This window comes from Chiloscyllium plagiosum, chromosome 5, assembly GCF_004010195.1.
Source record: "Chiloscyllium plagiosum isolate BGI_BamShark_2017 chromosome 5, ASM401019v2, whole genome shotgun sequence".
In the NCBI taxonomy this organism is placed as follows: domain Eukaryota; kingdom Metazoa; phylum Chordata; class Chondrichthyes; order Orectolobiformes; family Hemiscylliidae; genus Chiloscyllium; species Chiloscyllium plagiosum.
Window position 1 is genome coordinate 6774430 of NC_057714.1, and position 15885 is coordinate 6790314.

Here is a 15885-nt window from a genome sequence, read left to right on the forward strand (position 1 = left end):
TCTCCACTGTCAGTGCAATGATATTGGAGTCACATTGCCAGATTTCCTTGGTAACAAGTGCAGTGTGATGTTCTGTGTGTCCATTTGCAAATGTGTCCATGAGTGTCCTAATGGTCTAGGTCCAAAACATCGCTACTTGTTCCAATTGGACATTTCCACCACAGGTGCAGGAGGTAATTAGGAAGGCAAATGGAATATTGGCCTTTATTGCAAGGGGCTTGGAGTATGAGTGTAGGGAAGTCTGACTGCTACTGTACAAGATACTGGTAAGACTACTCCTAGAGGACTTTGAACAGCTTTGTTCCCCTTACTTGAGGAAAGATATCATTCCATTGGAAGCAGTTCAGAGAAAGTTCACTTGGATAATCCCTGTTATGGAGCAATTGAGTTATGAGCAAAGGCTAAAACAGGTTGGAACACTACTCACTAGAGTTTAGAAGAAACAGAGGTGATCTTGTTGAAACATACAGGATTCTTAAGGGCTTGACAGAATAATGCTGAAGGAACTTTTCCCTCATGAGAGTCTATGACCAGAGGGCATAGTCTCAGAATAAAGGGGTGCTAATTTATGACTGAGATAAGGAGGAAATTGTTATCTCAGAGTGGACCTTAGAGTCGTTTGGAACTCTTTGCCACAGAGACCTGTGAGGGCAGAATCCTTGTATATCTTTCAGGCTGAGATAGGTTCTTAATAAGTAGGGGAATCAAGGGTTATTGAGAAATTCAGAAAAATGGACATGAAGAATGTTGGATCAGCCATGATCCTATTGAATGGTGGAGCATGCTCAAAGGGCCAAATAGTCTATTCCTGTTCCTATTTGTTATGATCTTAAAGTGATCCCTCTGGACATGACTATCCAGTCGATAGTGGTGAAACATTATGTTTGGGGCACCTATTCTGGTCCCCTTCTCAAAATAGAGATGATGTGGAGGAGCCGGTGTTGGATTCAGGTGGACGAAGTTAAAAATCACTCAACACCGGGTTATAGTCCAACAGGTTTATTTGGAAGCACTAGCTTTCAGAGCACTACTCCTTCAGGTAGCTGATGAAGGAGCAGTGCTCCGAAAACTAGTGCTTCCAAATAAACCTGTTGGACTATAACCTCCTCTTGTGATTTTTAAAATAGAGATGAGCAGAGGTGATCCAAAGAGAGCTACTTAGTCACAGTTACAGCTGCTGAAAGGCACCACTGTTCTGTCTAAGTGTCAGCCCACCATTTTTAAACTGCTGCTTCTGTAGCACAACATTAATAGGAGCTTTCAGGCAATGTAATCCTCCTTCCATCTCCACTTGCCAGTCACCAGTGACTCGGAGGATTAGTTTAAAAAGAAAGATGCCTGTGATTGACATCTTTTAGCATTGAGAAACCATTGCACACCAGCTTCTGCATGTATCTTGACAGAACAAATCCTTGATTGATGGAAAGGAAACTAGCAATTGGGGTGTTTGGTTCTGTTGCAGCCTTCATCTGACAGAACAGCCATTGAGATACTTCAAAAGGCACATCTTCTTCCAGCTGTTCTGTCATTGAGGCTGCTTTACCACCTGTTGAGTAGCTCAAGGGTTCTTAACAGGCCTTCATGGTAATCAAAGTAGTCGACCCAAGGAATTCCACATACTTCACAATATCTTGATCAACCTTTTCTTAAACATTGTGGAGAAACAATGGCTTTAATCGTATCATCATTAGACTATTAATCTAGAAACTCAGCTCATGAATCTGGGTTCAAATCGCAGCATGGCAGATAGTGGAATTTGAATTCAGTAAAGAAGCTGGAATTAATGATGACCATAGAGTCATTGTTGACTGTCAGGAAATAAAACCCATCTGGTTCACTAACATCCTTCAGGGAAGGAGACTGCCATCCTCATCTGGTTTTGCCTACATGTGACTTCACAATCACAGCAATGTGACTGACTCTTTACTTATGTCTAGGCAATTAGAGATGGGCAATAATGCTGACCTAGCCAGAGATGCCCACATCCCTTGAGTGAATAATAAGAAACACTGCCGAGGTTCTGTGGTGAGGGTGGAAAAGTTGACTTTGAATCCCTGTTGTACACTACACTCAGTGTTATAATTTATCACTGCCATTGACCTAATGCAAAGATATAAAAAGACAACTAAAATTAAGGAATAAAGCAGAGGTGAAAGTAAACAGGAGGGAATAAGATAGAAGATTTAGAAATTTTTGATAAATAAAAAGATGAGAAAAAAGCTCAAGCGCACTACTGAATCCATGATCCTCTCCTCCACCTTCGTTTCCTCTCCTCTCCCCCCTTTTCCGCTCAATTTTTGACCTCACAAAAGTATCTCTTTCAATCTTCATTTCTGAAAACTGGTGTAACATGTACCAGGCACACCATAGCTTGCTTTTGTCATAGCAGACATAAAGCGACCTGCACTGGATTTCTCGCATTTTATGCTCACCTTGATCATTTCAAAGTAAAGGTGAGTTTTAATTATTTGTTGGCTAACTAAAAGCTTTATTCAAGTTCCTATTTTAGCTCATTTTACATTTCTAAAATAACTGAAACAGATCCTTTGAAGTGACGTACAGAGGAGAATAATACGATACACCTGAATCAGTACAGCAGTAACCTTCAGGATATTTAATGCTCAGTTCAGCATTAACTTAAAACTCGCTGTTTGATACTTCAATAGATAACCTGATCCACAGCATGTTTACCTTTTCAGATCGGGTTGCAGACACTGTCCGGGATAAAGTTGATGCTTGTGTTGAACTGTCAGTAATTGATGTCTCTTTGCTCTGTATCTCACTGAGATTGGAAATGCTCAAACCCACTGACGCCTAGAAAAGGCAAAATAGTTCAGAAATTATAAATTAATAAAAATGTAGTTTCAATGACTACACCTGATTTTGACGCTTGAGAATTTTACAGATGTTCTAATAAGTTTAAAATAAACAAATATCCTACAGATATAAGAGATTTAAACAACAAACAAAGTAATTCACTTTCTCGTGGATATGATATTCGAGTCAATCGGGTGCAGGGACAGGATTGTGCTTTTTGAGTCTGGAAGCTAATATTCATTGTCAAATGGAGGTGACAGCCGTGCACTCTCTGGGGATTATTCACTCTGCTGGGGCTTTCTCTGAACAGCCTATTATTGGCTAGAGGATGGGTTTTCTACCTCAAAGATGGAGGATAGGCTCTTGAGGCTGCAGGATCAGTAGGAGGCTTTCCACCCCAGAAGAAACAGCAGATTGCCTTTTCAGGTGAGAATGTGAAGTTGCCCATTCTCCAATTTACAAAATAAGAATAGATTCTACACTCTGACCAATGTGTGAATCCCGCCAGCTTCTCCAGCTGAAGCCAGGCAAACAGGTAAGGCCTAGTGCTGGAAGGCACCCTCCAGGCAATTTGCCCACACCAGACACCTCCAAGTGGCACAAGGGGAAAGTAAGGTGCCAATTCACATACCCACCAGCCACAAGCATTGTGATATATGCAAGCCTCCATAATCTTCAGGGACAAAACATCCTGCCCCTCAATTTTGGGCAGGCCGAGGCTTCACTTCCACAAGGCCAGTGCCAGTTCTGACAGAAAAATGCTGCAGTCGTTTTGACGCTTAGTTCTCATTTACATAAAACTGACGAGCAGCCCATCCCATATGGCACCCTGGTACAATTTGAGAGAATTAAGCTGGTGCAATATTGAGTACTCAGAGGCTATGAGGCCCTGGCAGTAAAGAATATAGAATGGATGTGCTGGCATGGGAGGGGGAACTGGAGAAGGGAAGAAACCATACTGCGTGAGAACTTTTGCCATTATTGTGTAGTAAGAGGTGTCTCTCATAATGAGAATAAGTATGTTAGTGACATAATGATAAAACACTGAAATCAACAGTGACATGTTATCAAGACTCTGCAAAGACAGAATGGAATAAACTGTACTGTATTAGTGAGATTAGTAGAGCAAATACAGCTTGCTGAAACTTCTAAGGGTCAGACAATAGTCACTTGCTAGGCAAAGACCTTGATGATGCCCACTATGAATAGAGACAGTAGGAAGTAGAAAGTAGTTTTGCAGCAGTGCAGGACCTAGGAATCATAGAATCCCTACATTGGGCCCATCAAGTCCACACCGACCCTCTGAAGAACATCCCACCCAGACTAACCATCACCCCCCCAATCTAGCCCTGTAACCCTGTTTTTCCCATGGCTAATACACATAGCCTGCACATCACTGGACATTATGGGCAATTTAGCATGGCCAATCCATCTAACCGGCACATCTTTAGACTGGCGGAGGAAACCATGCAGACATGGGGAAAACATATAAACTCCACACAGACAGTTGCCCGAGGTTGGAACCGAACTTGGGTACCTGGTCCTGTGAGGTAGTAATGCTAACCACTGAGCCATCATGCTGTCCTTACCCAAGTCCCAAACCTCATAGGAGCTTAACCTATAACAATCTGGATGAAGGAACTGAAGGCATTGATACTAAGTTTTCAGGTGACACAAAAACAGCTAAGAGGAACAGATACTGTTGAGGAAGTGGGGAGGCTGCAGAAGGACTGGCTAGGCTAGAAGAATGGGCAAAGAAGTGGCAGATCGAATACAATGTGAGAAGGTGTGAGATTATGTACTTTGAGAGGAAGAAGAGGTGTACATTTTCTAAATGGGGAAAGAATTCAGAAATCTGAAGCATAAATCGACTGCGGTGTCCTAGGTCAGAATTCTCATAAGGTTAACACGCAGGTTCAGTTGGCGGTTAAGAAGGCAAATGCAGAGGAGATTTAAGATGGCGGCGACCCAGCAAGTCTGAGTCTATTGTGCTCTGCCTAAGACTCGGGCAAAGTGGGGCACCCGCCTTTACCACACCTCTTAAATCATTTAAAATAGTTTTTGCCCAGCTGAGATAGTCATTTTACATCAAACTTGGACAGTTTCGTCTTGTTATTAAAATGACTAAGGGCAAAAATTGCTGCAGTTTGCAACAGACAGGGATCCCTCCCCCACCCCTTCCCGCTGTAGCAGAGACGTCTGCAGTCGCTTCGGGGGACTTACCTGCAGAAGCACGACCGAGAAATCAAGATGTTTGAACAGCGTGTCGGAGGGGCGGAGCTAAAGGCCGCGACCTCGGAGACTGCTGCCGAGTCAGCCATGGGCCGGGTCCGAGCTCTCGAGCAGCGAGTCCGGACCTTGCAGGAGCACATTGACGACCTCAATAATCAGGGTCGTCGAAAAAATATTCGGTTGCTGGGCCTTCCTGAATGGGAAGAGGGAGGCCAGTTTGTAGATTTTCTGGAGCAATGGCTCCCACAAATGTTAAAGTTGGAGTCGGGACCAGGCCAGGTGCGGGTGGAGTGGGCCCACCGGGTTGCCGTACGCAGGCCCGGGTTGGACCAGCACCCCCACCCGGTTCTGTTCCAGCTCTAATTTTATAGAGAGAAGTAGATGCTCCTGGAAGCCTCCAGAGTCCTGGGGAAGGATCCCCAGGCCATGATGCATAAAGGTGTCAGGATACTGTTATTCCAGGATTTTTCTCCAGCCATGGTCCTCTCTATTTGTTATTTTTTCCTGCCGTGTGACTTATTTGATTTGTATGAGAAGGGGGTTTTGTTCTACCTTTTTTTTAGAACGGGGCTTTCTTCTCCTGACATTTTACTTAGTTATCTGATACTTGCTAGAATTGTAACTCTGTAGTTTTATATATTAATATTTTCTATTATGCTTGCTAAACGCACCTATGGGTTGGTGTTGGGGGGGGGGGGGTCACTCACTTTTAACTTTGGTTTCATAGAACATTCGAATTTGTCTATCCCATTCTATAATGCCTGGCCCAAGGGTAGGGCACTAGTTAGGAGAGGTTATGGTGGGGTTATTGATAGGTAGTTACGCCCCCTGGGAGCAAGGGGGAAAGTCTCCTTTTAAATGTGTTTTGCATTGTTTTTTTTACTCAGGAATAGTTTTTAATGTGTTGGTGTAAATGTCTTAAAGAATTTTTGCTTTTGTGAATTTTCTATGGTCTTTATTCAAGGTGTTTTGGGTGGGGTTCTTCCTCCTGGGGGGTCTCAGGCTGGCCTGGGCGATCATGGCTAGCTATTTGCTTAGATGGTGCACCTGGAATGTCAAGGGGAGTAATTCACCAATCAAAAGGAAGAAGATATTGTCAAATCTCAAAAAAAGAAAGGGTTGACATATCTCTTTTACAGGAGACACATTTACTTGACAAAGAGCACTTAAAGTTGCAACAGGGTGGGTTCTATCAGGCTTCTTTCTCATCTTTCAGTTCCAAAAGTAGGGGAGTAGTCATTCTCATTCGGAAGAATCTTCCTTTCCATATCTTAAGCCAGATAAAAGCTGAGTCTGGGCGGTATATACTGATCAAAGCCCTAACATATGGAGAGGAGTATGGGGTTTTGAATCTTTATTCCCCCCCCCCAGCGCACCCCTTCAGATTTGTAATGAAAGCATTCTCTAAGCTGATGGCATTTGGAGCCCCGCCATACAATTATAGGAGGAGATTTTAATTGTATTATGGACTCAGAGACAAATAGGATACCTAAGCATACTATGGGTATAGTTCTTAGATCTAGACAATTGGTGGATCTTAATAAGGAGCTAGGACTAGTAAATGTGTGGAGGTGCCTTCACCCCCAGGGCAAAGACATTACTTTCTACTCTAACCCACACAATTGCCATACTAGAATTGATATATTCTTTGCTCCCTTGACCCTTGTGTATTCCATATTATCCTGCAAAATAAGTAATATAGCAATTTCTGATCATGCTGCAGTATATATGGAAGTAAAGACTAGGAACGATGGGACAGGCCCCCAACATTGGTGTATGGATTCCTTTTTAATGAAGGATAGCAAATTTATAAAATATTTTTCTCAGGAATTCAAAACCTTTTTGGAACCTAATTCAGGTATGGCCAGTAACGCGTTGATGATGTGGCAGACCATTAAGGCTTATGCGCGAGGTTTGATCATCTCATATTCTGTGACCCAGAAAAGACAAAAGGGAGAACAACTGCACCTGCTCGAGGGTCGCTTGAAAGCAGCTGAGACAGCGTATATTGATAGGCCCTCTATTACTAAGCTACGAAAGATCACAGCCCTTAGGGCAGCCTTGAATACCGCACTTACCCAAACAGCAAAGAGGGAAATATTATTTGCAAAGCAAAGATTATGTGAACATGGCGACAAGCCAGGCAGATACCTAGTGTATCTTGCTAGGGAAAAAAAAGGCCCCTCAAGTTATTATGTCCATTAGAGAAAGTGCTAGTACTTTGATTTGTGATTGTAAAAGGATCAATACAGCCTTTAGGAAGTTCTACTTTGAACTGTATAAATCTCAGGACTGTGAGGATAGAACTGAGAAGATGGAGTCCTTCTTTAAAAACTTGGCCTTTCCAGACTTAACCACGGAGCAGGTGTCAATCCTGAATGCTCCCCTGACAACCCAGGAAGTACTATATGCAATTAGACAGCTTCAGAGTGGCAAAGCATCTGGACCAGACGGATTCCAGGTTGAAGTTTATAAAGAATTCATAGGGGAACTGACTGGTCCACTTATAGACATGTATAATTACTCACATAATCAGGGCTGCCTCCCACCTTCGTTGAGAGAAGCAAATATCTCTCTCATTCTTAAAAAAGGAAAGGCCCCAGAAGATTGTTCATTATATAGACCAATATCCTTGCTAAATGTGGATTTAAAAATCCTTTCTAAAATGTTAACATTAAGACTGGAGAGGGTCTTACCATATATCAGAAAAGAGGACCAGACGGGATTTATCAAGGGCCGTAGATCAACTAACAATATTAGAAGGGTCTTAAATATGATACAAGCCTATCAACAAGGGGATAGTTGTCTCCTTGGATGCAGAGAAGGTATTCGATCGGGTAGAATGGTCCTATCTTTTTTATACACTGGAAAGGTTCGGTGTCGGAGAGGTATTTTCTAAATGGGTTTCAATACTATACAATGACCCCAAAGCAGCTGTGATCACCAATGGTTTAGGCTTAGATAGCTTCAGTGTTGGTTGGGGCTGTCGTCAGGGATGTCCTCTCTCACTGTTATTATTCACGCTAGTAATCGAACCACTAGCGGAAGCTACATGTACTGACACTAACACAGCGGCTCCGAGGGTTGGTTCGGATAAACATAAAATCACTCTCTATGCAGATGATGTCCTCTTTTTCTTAAGTAATCCTTGGATATCCGTGCCCCGCCTAATTCAAGTGATCAATCTATTTAATAGGTTCTCAGGCTATAAAATCAATTTTATGAAACCGGAGGCCATGCCACTGGGTGGTCTCGCTAGTTTATCCAATTTATTGGACAGACCTTGCTTTCCCTTTCGGTGGTCACTGGAGGGTTTTCTGTACTTAGGTATTTTTATCACCCCAGTATTTGGTCAGCCATATAAAGCCAATTTTGTGCACCTACTAGAGAAAATAAGGCAGGACCTACAACGCTTGGGAGATCTCCCAATATCCTGGCTAGGCAGAGTAGCTCTAGTTAAAATGAATATTCTGCCTTGTCTCCTATATCCTATGAGAATATTCCCTCTGACGTTGCCGAGACTGGCATTGCATAAGCTACACGGCTGGCTTGGTTCCTTTATTTGGAATCATGGATGACCCCTTATCAAATTAGAAAAGCTGCAGCTTCCACAGGCAAGGGGAGGACTGGATTTTCCAGACTTTAGGAGGTATCAGTTGAGCTCTTTTTTATCTTATGTAGGTGATTGGGTCTCTTGTGACCCAGAATCAATTTGTTTAGACATTGAGACCGCCCAAGCAAAATGTCCCCTCGTCAATCTTTTATTTTTAGATAAGATGAGAGCTATTATTGCAAACACCCTATTGTATTAAATACAATTAAAGACTGGAGGATAATGCAGCAAGATGAGGGTAACCTACAGAAAACCTCGCCTTATAATTCTATAGAGGGAGCATCGGGTTTTCAGCCAGGGCTGACAGATGCTACATTTAAAACCTGGAGGTCCAGAGGTATCTCTTGCTTGGGGGACCTGTTCGATGGGGAAGTTATGATGTCTTTTGAGCAGTTGCACCAGGAGTTTGGACTGCCTAATGGAGACCTTTTTCGGTATCTCCAAATACAAGATTATACCACATTATTAGACAGTCCCTACAAATCGGATAGGGAAAGAAGAGTGCTATGGCCAATGGGTCCACCCTCGGTCAGTACTCTTTATCACTCATTATATAATGAGGTATCGAAAGACATGGAATGATTGTTTAAAACATGGAACCAAGAATTGGGGTTAGAAATCTCTTTAGAAATATGGAAGGACATCTGGGAAAATGCCAGAAACATCTCTATTTGCAATAGAACTCCAGCTATTTAATTAAAGATACTCCATAGGGCTCATATAGCACCTGATCATCTCGCAAAATTTAAGGTAGGACCATCCCCAATGTGTCCTAAATGCAAAGTTGAAGCGGGCACGCTCACAGACTGTTTATGGACATGTTACAAGATCTGTAGGTACTGGGACAGAGTAGCACATGCCCTGACAGAGATCTTAGGTACGGAGATTAGATTGGATCAGTATCTCTTCTCCTGGGCTTTTCAGACTTGCCCTCCCTGGACATGCACGGGAGGAAACTATTTTCCATTCTCTCCTTTTGTGCATGGAAAAATATCTTAGTGAATTGGGCAGCTGAGGGTCCTCCAGGACTTTCGAATTGGCACAGGTTAATCATGGAATATATTCCCCTTGACTTCCTCATAAATATAGTGCACCAAAAAACTGAATTATTCTATAAAATATGGCAGCCCTTTTTGAACTATATCGACACAGATATTTCGGCCATACTGTCCAGGGCTTTTGTCGGGCTGTGGCAGTGGTTCTGGCTGGTGTGGGGGCCCCCGGGAGGCGGAATCCCGTATAAATACGGGTTTTATTATGACTTGATGTAAATCCATTTTGAGCATGTACTTAGTTATTTAATTATTCAGTTATGTTTTGCTCGTAATGTATGATATTCTATTTTATGTTTTGGTTGTTTGTTGAATAGATTAGTAGTTAGTTGGGTTGTTCCCTTTTTATGTGTTTTGGTTATTATTTATTTCTTTTTTTTCTTATCTATTTAATTTTATATTGGTGTTTATACTTGCTTGTAATACTTCATAATTTTGTAAAAAATGTTTAAAAATTTCCTTTTCTTTCAATAAAAATACCTATAAAAAAGAGAAGGCAAATGCAATGCTAGCATTAATGTTGACAGCACTAGAATAAGGGTGTATTTCTGAAGCTGTACAAGGTTAGATTAGATTCCCTACAGTATGGAAACAGGACCTTCGGCCCAACAAGTCCACACCGACCCTCCGAAGAGTAACCCACCCGGATCCATTTCCCTACCCTATAATAACCCTTGACTAATGCACCTAACACTTTGGGAAATTTAGCAGGGCCAATTCACCTGACCTGCACATCTTTGGATAAGATTCCAGTCAGACCGCATTGAGAATTTTGTGAACAGTTTTGGGTCCCATATTTAAAAAAGGGTGAGTTGGCACTGGAGGGGTCCAAGGTGGTTTATAAGAATAATTCCAAGAATGAAATGCTTGTATATAGGAAGCAGTTGAGGCCACTGTATCTGCACTTGATAAAGCATAGAAGGATGAGGAGGGATCTCTTTGAAACTTACAGAATACTGACTGTCTTCGATACAGTGGATATGAAGATGATGTTCCCACTAGTAGAAGAGACTTGGACCCACAGGCACAGGCTAAGAGAGAAGGCAAGACCCTTCACAACTGAGTTAAGAACAAAAATCTTCAGCCAGAGAGTGGTGAATCTTTGGAATTCAGTGCCATAGAAAACCGTGAAAGCCAGGTTATTGAGTGTATTTAAGCCAGAGATAGATAGGTTCTTGATTAGTGAGGGGAATCAAAGGGTATGGGGAGAAGATAGGAGAATGGGGTTGAAAAATATATCAGCCATGATCGAATGGCAGAACAGACTCGATGTGCTGAATGGCCTAATCCTGCTCATATCTCTTATGGAGTTATCATCTTAATATGGATTGATCAACTAAGGGTTGAGTAAGTGAAGACAAATCAAACCAGTGCCCAGGACAATAGAAATCCATATTATTTCGATAGGACATTCTATAATGCTGCTGGCCCTACAAAAATTGTTTGCAAGTTACCATTGAAGCCTTTTTAGTTGCATCCACACTGAACTTACTTGGAGAGTGCACTCCAACAGTTTCTGTTCTAAATTGCCAAGCGTCACACTAACTGAACTGAATAAGCAGCACATTATCTGGCACAGATAAGTACCTAGTCACGCAGTGGTAGGGCCCTAAAAAAGTGGCACGCGCCAGAGAGTCAGGAATACTGGAGTGTTATTGTCAAGCTATCACATTTGGCCTTATCATATTTGCGCTAGCATAGAGTCCTTAGAGAATTTATGATGTAATTGTGGAGAAGATAGCAATGGCTCCCAATAAGTCTGCCTTTCTTTTATCAAGAAAGGACAAAATTTGAAGGATAACGAATTTTTACAATGCAACATCATCACAACAGCAGATTGCCTTTTCAGGTGAGAATGTGGAACTGCCCGCTCTCCAATTTATAAAATAAAAATAGACTCCTCAGTCAGGCCGCCATTGTTCAGTGTGAATCCCTCCACATGACATTCTGCATTTCCAGCTGATGCCAGGCAATCAGGGAAGGCCTGCTGCTGGAAGTCCTCCTCCAGGCGGTCTTCCCACTGCAGACACCTCTAAGGATCTAAAAACTGACCGGGCAAGTGGTCCAAGTGGGAGGGGAGGCATCAAATTAGCACACCAACCAGCAGCAAGCATTGTATGCAAGCCTCCATGATCATAGGGGACTAAACATCCTGCCACCACACCACCACCTCCCACCACCCCCACCCCCAATCTGGCCATTTGCTTCTGGTGATCATAGACCTTGGACGTAATAAGGACAATTTATTGAGCCAGTGGTGTCAAAGGATAGAAGCCCGCAAGGCTGCATGGATGTCATCAATGATATTTTGACTTTCAAAGAAACATACAATCTACGTGAATCCTGTAGCATTACCCTGCTTCTTATAGATGTCCAAAGTAAAAGGGTTTTCTGCAATAAATACATCAATTACCTGCTTAATGGGAGAACAGATTGCAAATTCATGCAGCAACCTGGAAGGAGCTGGAGGAAAAGACATTTAGGGTAGCAGTGACCTGGACAGCAACCAATTCTACTCACCTAAAAGTATTCGTTTCAGATCTTGTTTCATAAGATGATAAAATTAAAAGCTTTCCTTTTAAAAGAGATGTGTAACCTATTTAAGCACTGCTCTCCTGAGAACTAGATATATTACTCTGGGTCTATAATCTCCATTGCAAAAACATGTTGGGCAGGATGTTCCCATTTCTAAGCCAAATCCTGAAGAGAGAGGGTTTAGAAGAGGGATAGTGAATGAAGACAAGAAAGCCAGACAAATTTTCCACAGTCAGGTGACTAATTGGTTACCAGTGGGTTTTCTGCTGGTATTAGGACCCAGATGAGAAAATTCCATCCATTGACCAATCAAGAGCTGGGAACTCCAGCAATCAGCAGTGGAGGGAACAGTGATCTTACCTGATTACACAGTAATGGCTAATTAACTTGTTAAAGATGCGAAAGGAATCCTGTTACATGTTGGGTGCAGAAACCAGCATAAAGTCAAGAGGTCAGAGGTTCAGGTGCCATCTGGACCTGTCTGCAGAGATTATAAACCAGCAGAATCAGTTTTGCAGAGGCAGTAAGGAATCCTTGTGCTGAATGGAGTTCAAACCTTAATTTGCTCTACTTCTACAGAACCTTGAGTCTCATTCAGCAGATCTCCAGGGTACGTATCCAGATCTTTATATATTTTTCTGATCATAAAGCAGGGAGTTGGCAAACAGCTCCGACCAGCCAAAGGGCAATTACATCGACTTGCAGTGCATCCCTGCAGATTCTCCTCAGATTTCCCAGGAAGGGCAGGAGGATCTCCAGAAACCATCAATGGGGAAGATCACCTCAGGACTAAGGAATCCTGAACAGAGATTTCTAGCAATTACAAACACTTGAGAAAGAGCATGAGGCTACATGAGGATGGCATAGGGAATCACACTTTATATGATCGCGTGTGTGAATAAAGAGTGTTTGGTGTTAATGTCTCCCAGTTAACTGTGTGAATGCCCACAAAATAATTTGCAAGAGAGTATGAGTTAAGGTGGAACATTATCATTTCCACAGTGGGGTTGCAAATATGGAGCAGCTTATCAAAGGGCATTGATAAATAATTATTCTGAGAGTCCCTGAAATTTGAGTGTAGAAGGTGAATTGGCCAAGCTAAATTGCCCATAGTGTTCAGGTGTGTAGGTTAGGTACATTAGTCTGGGGTAAATGACACAAGACGGTCCCAAGAAGCCCCAATTGCCACATGGATACAAGCAATCATGAACTGTACTTGTGGGAAACCTGCACTGGCCCACAAATCTTTCTACCTGGATCTCTGTCAGTCCAATGACAAACTTTCCAACACGATGAATGGCTGCCTGAAAAATGCTGCTCGTGTCCCCAGTGGAACCCTGGAACAAAGTTGTGCAGATGTTTGAGGCTGCAGTGAGGCATGGGCATTGAATTATATAAGAGTTCCACAAACTGGAGGTAATGCTGCAGCATAGAACACAGATCTATGAAGGCCTTCTGATCCATTCTGCAATCTTTGCTGGCATTGGCCCTCTGACATGTGAAATTAATCCAGGGCGAATCCAGCACGCAGCAAGTACCTTCATCTGATTAGCCATCAATGGCTTCCCTCTTGACTCTCCTAAGTGTCTTATCCAACCAAAGGTCAAGGTGGCTTATTGATGCCTTCCTGAGATTAGTGCCTCTGGTTCCAATTCCACCTCCCACCCTGTGTTACTCCTCCGCTGTTCAGAGTTTTCAGAACACTGAATGGTTGAGACTTATGGTGTCTGAAGTGGCAACTCAATTGTCAAACCTTGGCAAGAGAAAGTACCACAAACTTCAGACACATTTGTCAATGTGGAGTGCTTTAAATTTGTGATTGTAGCCACTATTTCAAGATGTAGTAGAGATATTAACCAACACAGTGGCACTAGCAGGAAACCACCACATCTTAATTGTTACTTCATAAGTTACACCGTTGTTAGTTTTCCTATTCAGTACGTTGATTTAGAAGCACGTTTGAAACTACATTTGAAACATTTCTTCCATGAAAGATTCAAAGCTGAAATGTTCTCTTTCCATGGATGCTGACTATCCTCCTGAGTACGCACAGAATATTCTGTTTCTTTTAAAGTTATCTTTTATCAACAGTGTTTTTTGGTATTGCCAGTAACTGTAAATGTCATCTTGTTGGAAACAAAGATATATTTTCCATAATTCTATTCACGCTATAAAGTCACTCTCACAAACAAAATTGTGCCGGTGATGTTTTTTCATTTATATAAAAGGTTAGAAAACCAAAAGATTGATATGGCATTATTTCCTAGTATGCAAGCATGCTTTTTGTCAAGAGCTAAGTTACCTAGGTGCGCCAATGAAATAAATTAGAATACTGCCAAAACAGTACAGTTGCAAATGGTTTGATTATTAGCCCCGTTCCTCCACAATAAATAGGAAGAAATCAAAGGAGAGGGATTAAACCCTAAAAATTAAACAATGCATTCATTTGTGACAGCTGTGGCCCAGTCTAGAGTATGACAGCAGCCCAGTGCAGAGGGTGATGGCAGCCAGCAGTCTGACCACTTGGAGACCCCCTGCACTGGTTGGCTGCAGAGACAGAGTCTGTGATGTTTGTCTTTTTAAAGTTTGCTTCTTGTTTTTCTGACCTATGGTCAAAAATGCTTTTATTTCTTCATCTCTCCATTCTGTAACTAAGGATTGTACCTAAGATGGCACCATGTGTTGGTGACATTGTTATCCATTAACATACTCCAAAACAGCATGATTGCCTTTTCCTTGCTATAACTTCCCTCTCTATTTCCATTCATCCGAAGTCATTCAGTAGCAGAAGTGTGTATTATTGACAAGGCACCCTGTAGGACCCTGAGACGGTACATTGCAAACTCACAACCACTTCCATCTAGAAGGGCAAGGGAAAACCACCTCCTGCAAGTTCCCCTCCAAACCACTCACCATCCTGACTTGGAAACATTCCCTCCCTTGGAATTGTGGATCTACTTGCAACAAGCAGTTCGAGGCAGCAGTTCACCACCATTTTGTTCAGGGCATCTAGGGATGGGCAATAAATGCTGGTCAACCAGCGACACCCACATCCCATAAGCAAATAAACAAACTTGCATCAATCCCTATCTGGCTTACAAGGCAGTTGAGTTATGCAGCAATACTGTGTTACAGTTAGCCTGCTGAGAGAAACATTGGGAAAAAATATTTTTTTAAAATCTATGTTCACCAGTTCTTATATTCCGGGTCAACATGGCACAAACTAGTGAAGGGCAGTTAAAATTCAAAGGTTGTTTGTGATTCAGATCTAATGGAAGCTTCCCAGTAAAGAATGCAGCAAACAATCCAGAGTATTCTCACAAATGTATTTCCTTCTGCAACGCTTTTATATTTTTTTTCTTTCATATTTGAGAGTTAGATTTCAAAACCAGTATTATACTTGGAACAGTTTTTGTGCTGTCACTATATTGAATTGGAGCCACACTGAAACTAACAAATATCAAAGTCCTTAATCAGCTCAAGATGTCTGATTATTATTCTAGCAGACAGGGTTACCACAGATGTTTTAGGTTTTAACACTACAGAAAATAGATGGTGTCAACACAAGATGATTTTTTTCACTTCTAGTCACAATCTTTTTTAAAGTATTGCAAAAAGGAAAGAAATAGAAAATTC

The 15885-nt window shown here is 42.0% G+C and overlaps 1 protein-coding gene across 5 annotated transcripts in view; it reads right to left on the reverse strand.

The window, feature by feature from the left end:
- creb5b (cAMP responsive element binding protein 5b) overlaps nt 1–15885 on the reverse strand; it is a 455445-nt gene that overhangs the window by 330259 nt on the left and 109301 nt on the right. For all 5 annotated transcript variants that reach the window (XM_043689528.1, XM_043689526.1, XM_043689527.1 and 2 more), the window contains one exon: nt 2692–2814. In XM_043689528.1, the coding sequence (XP_043545463.1) occupies nt 2692–2814 (123 nt within the window). The remainder of the gene's footprint in view (nt 1–2691; nt 2815–15885) is intronic.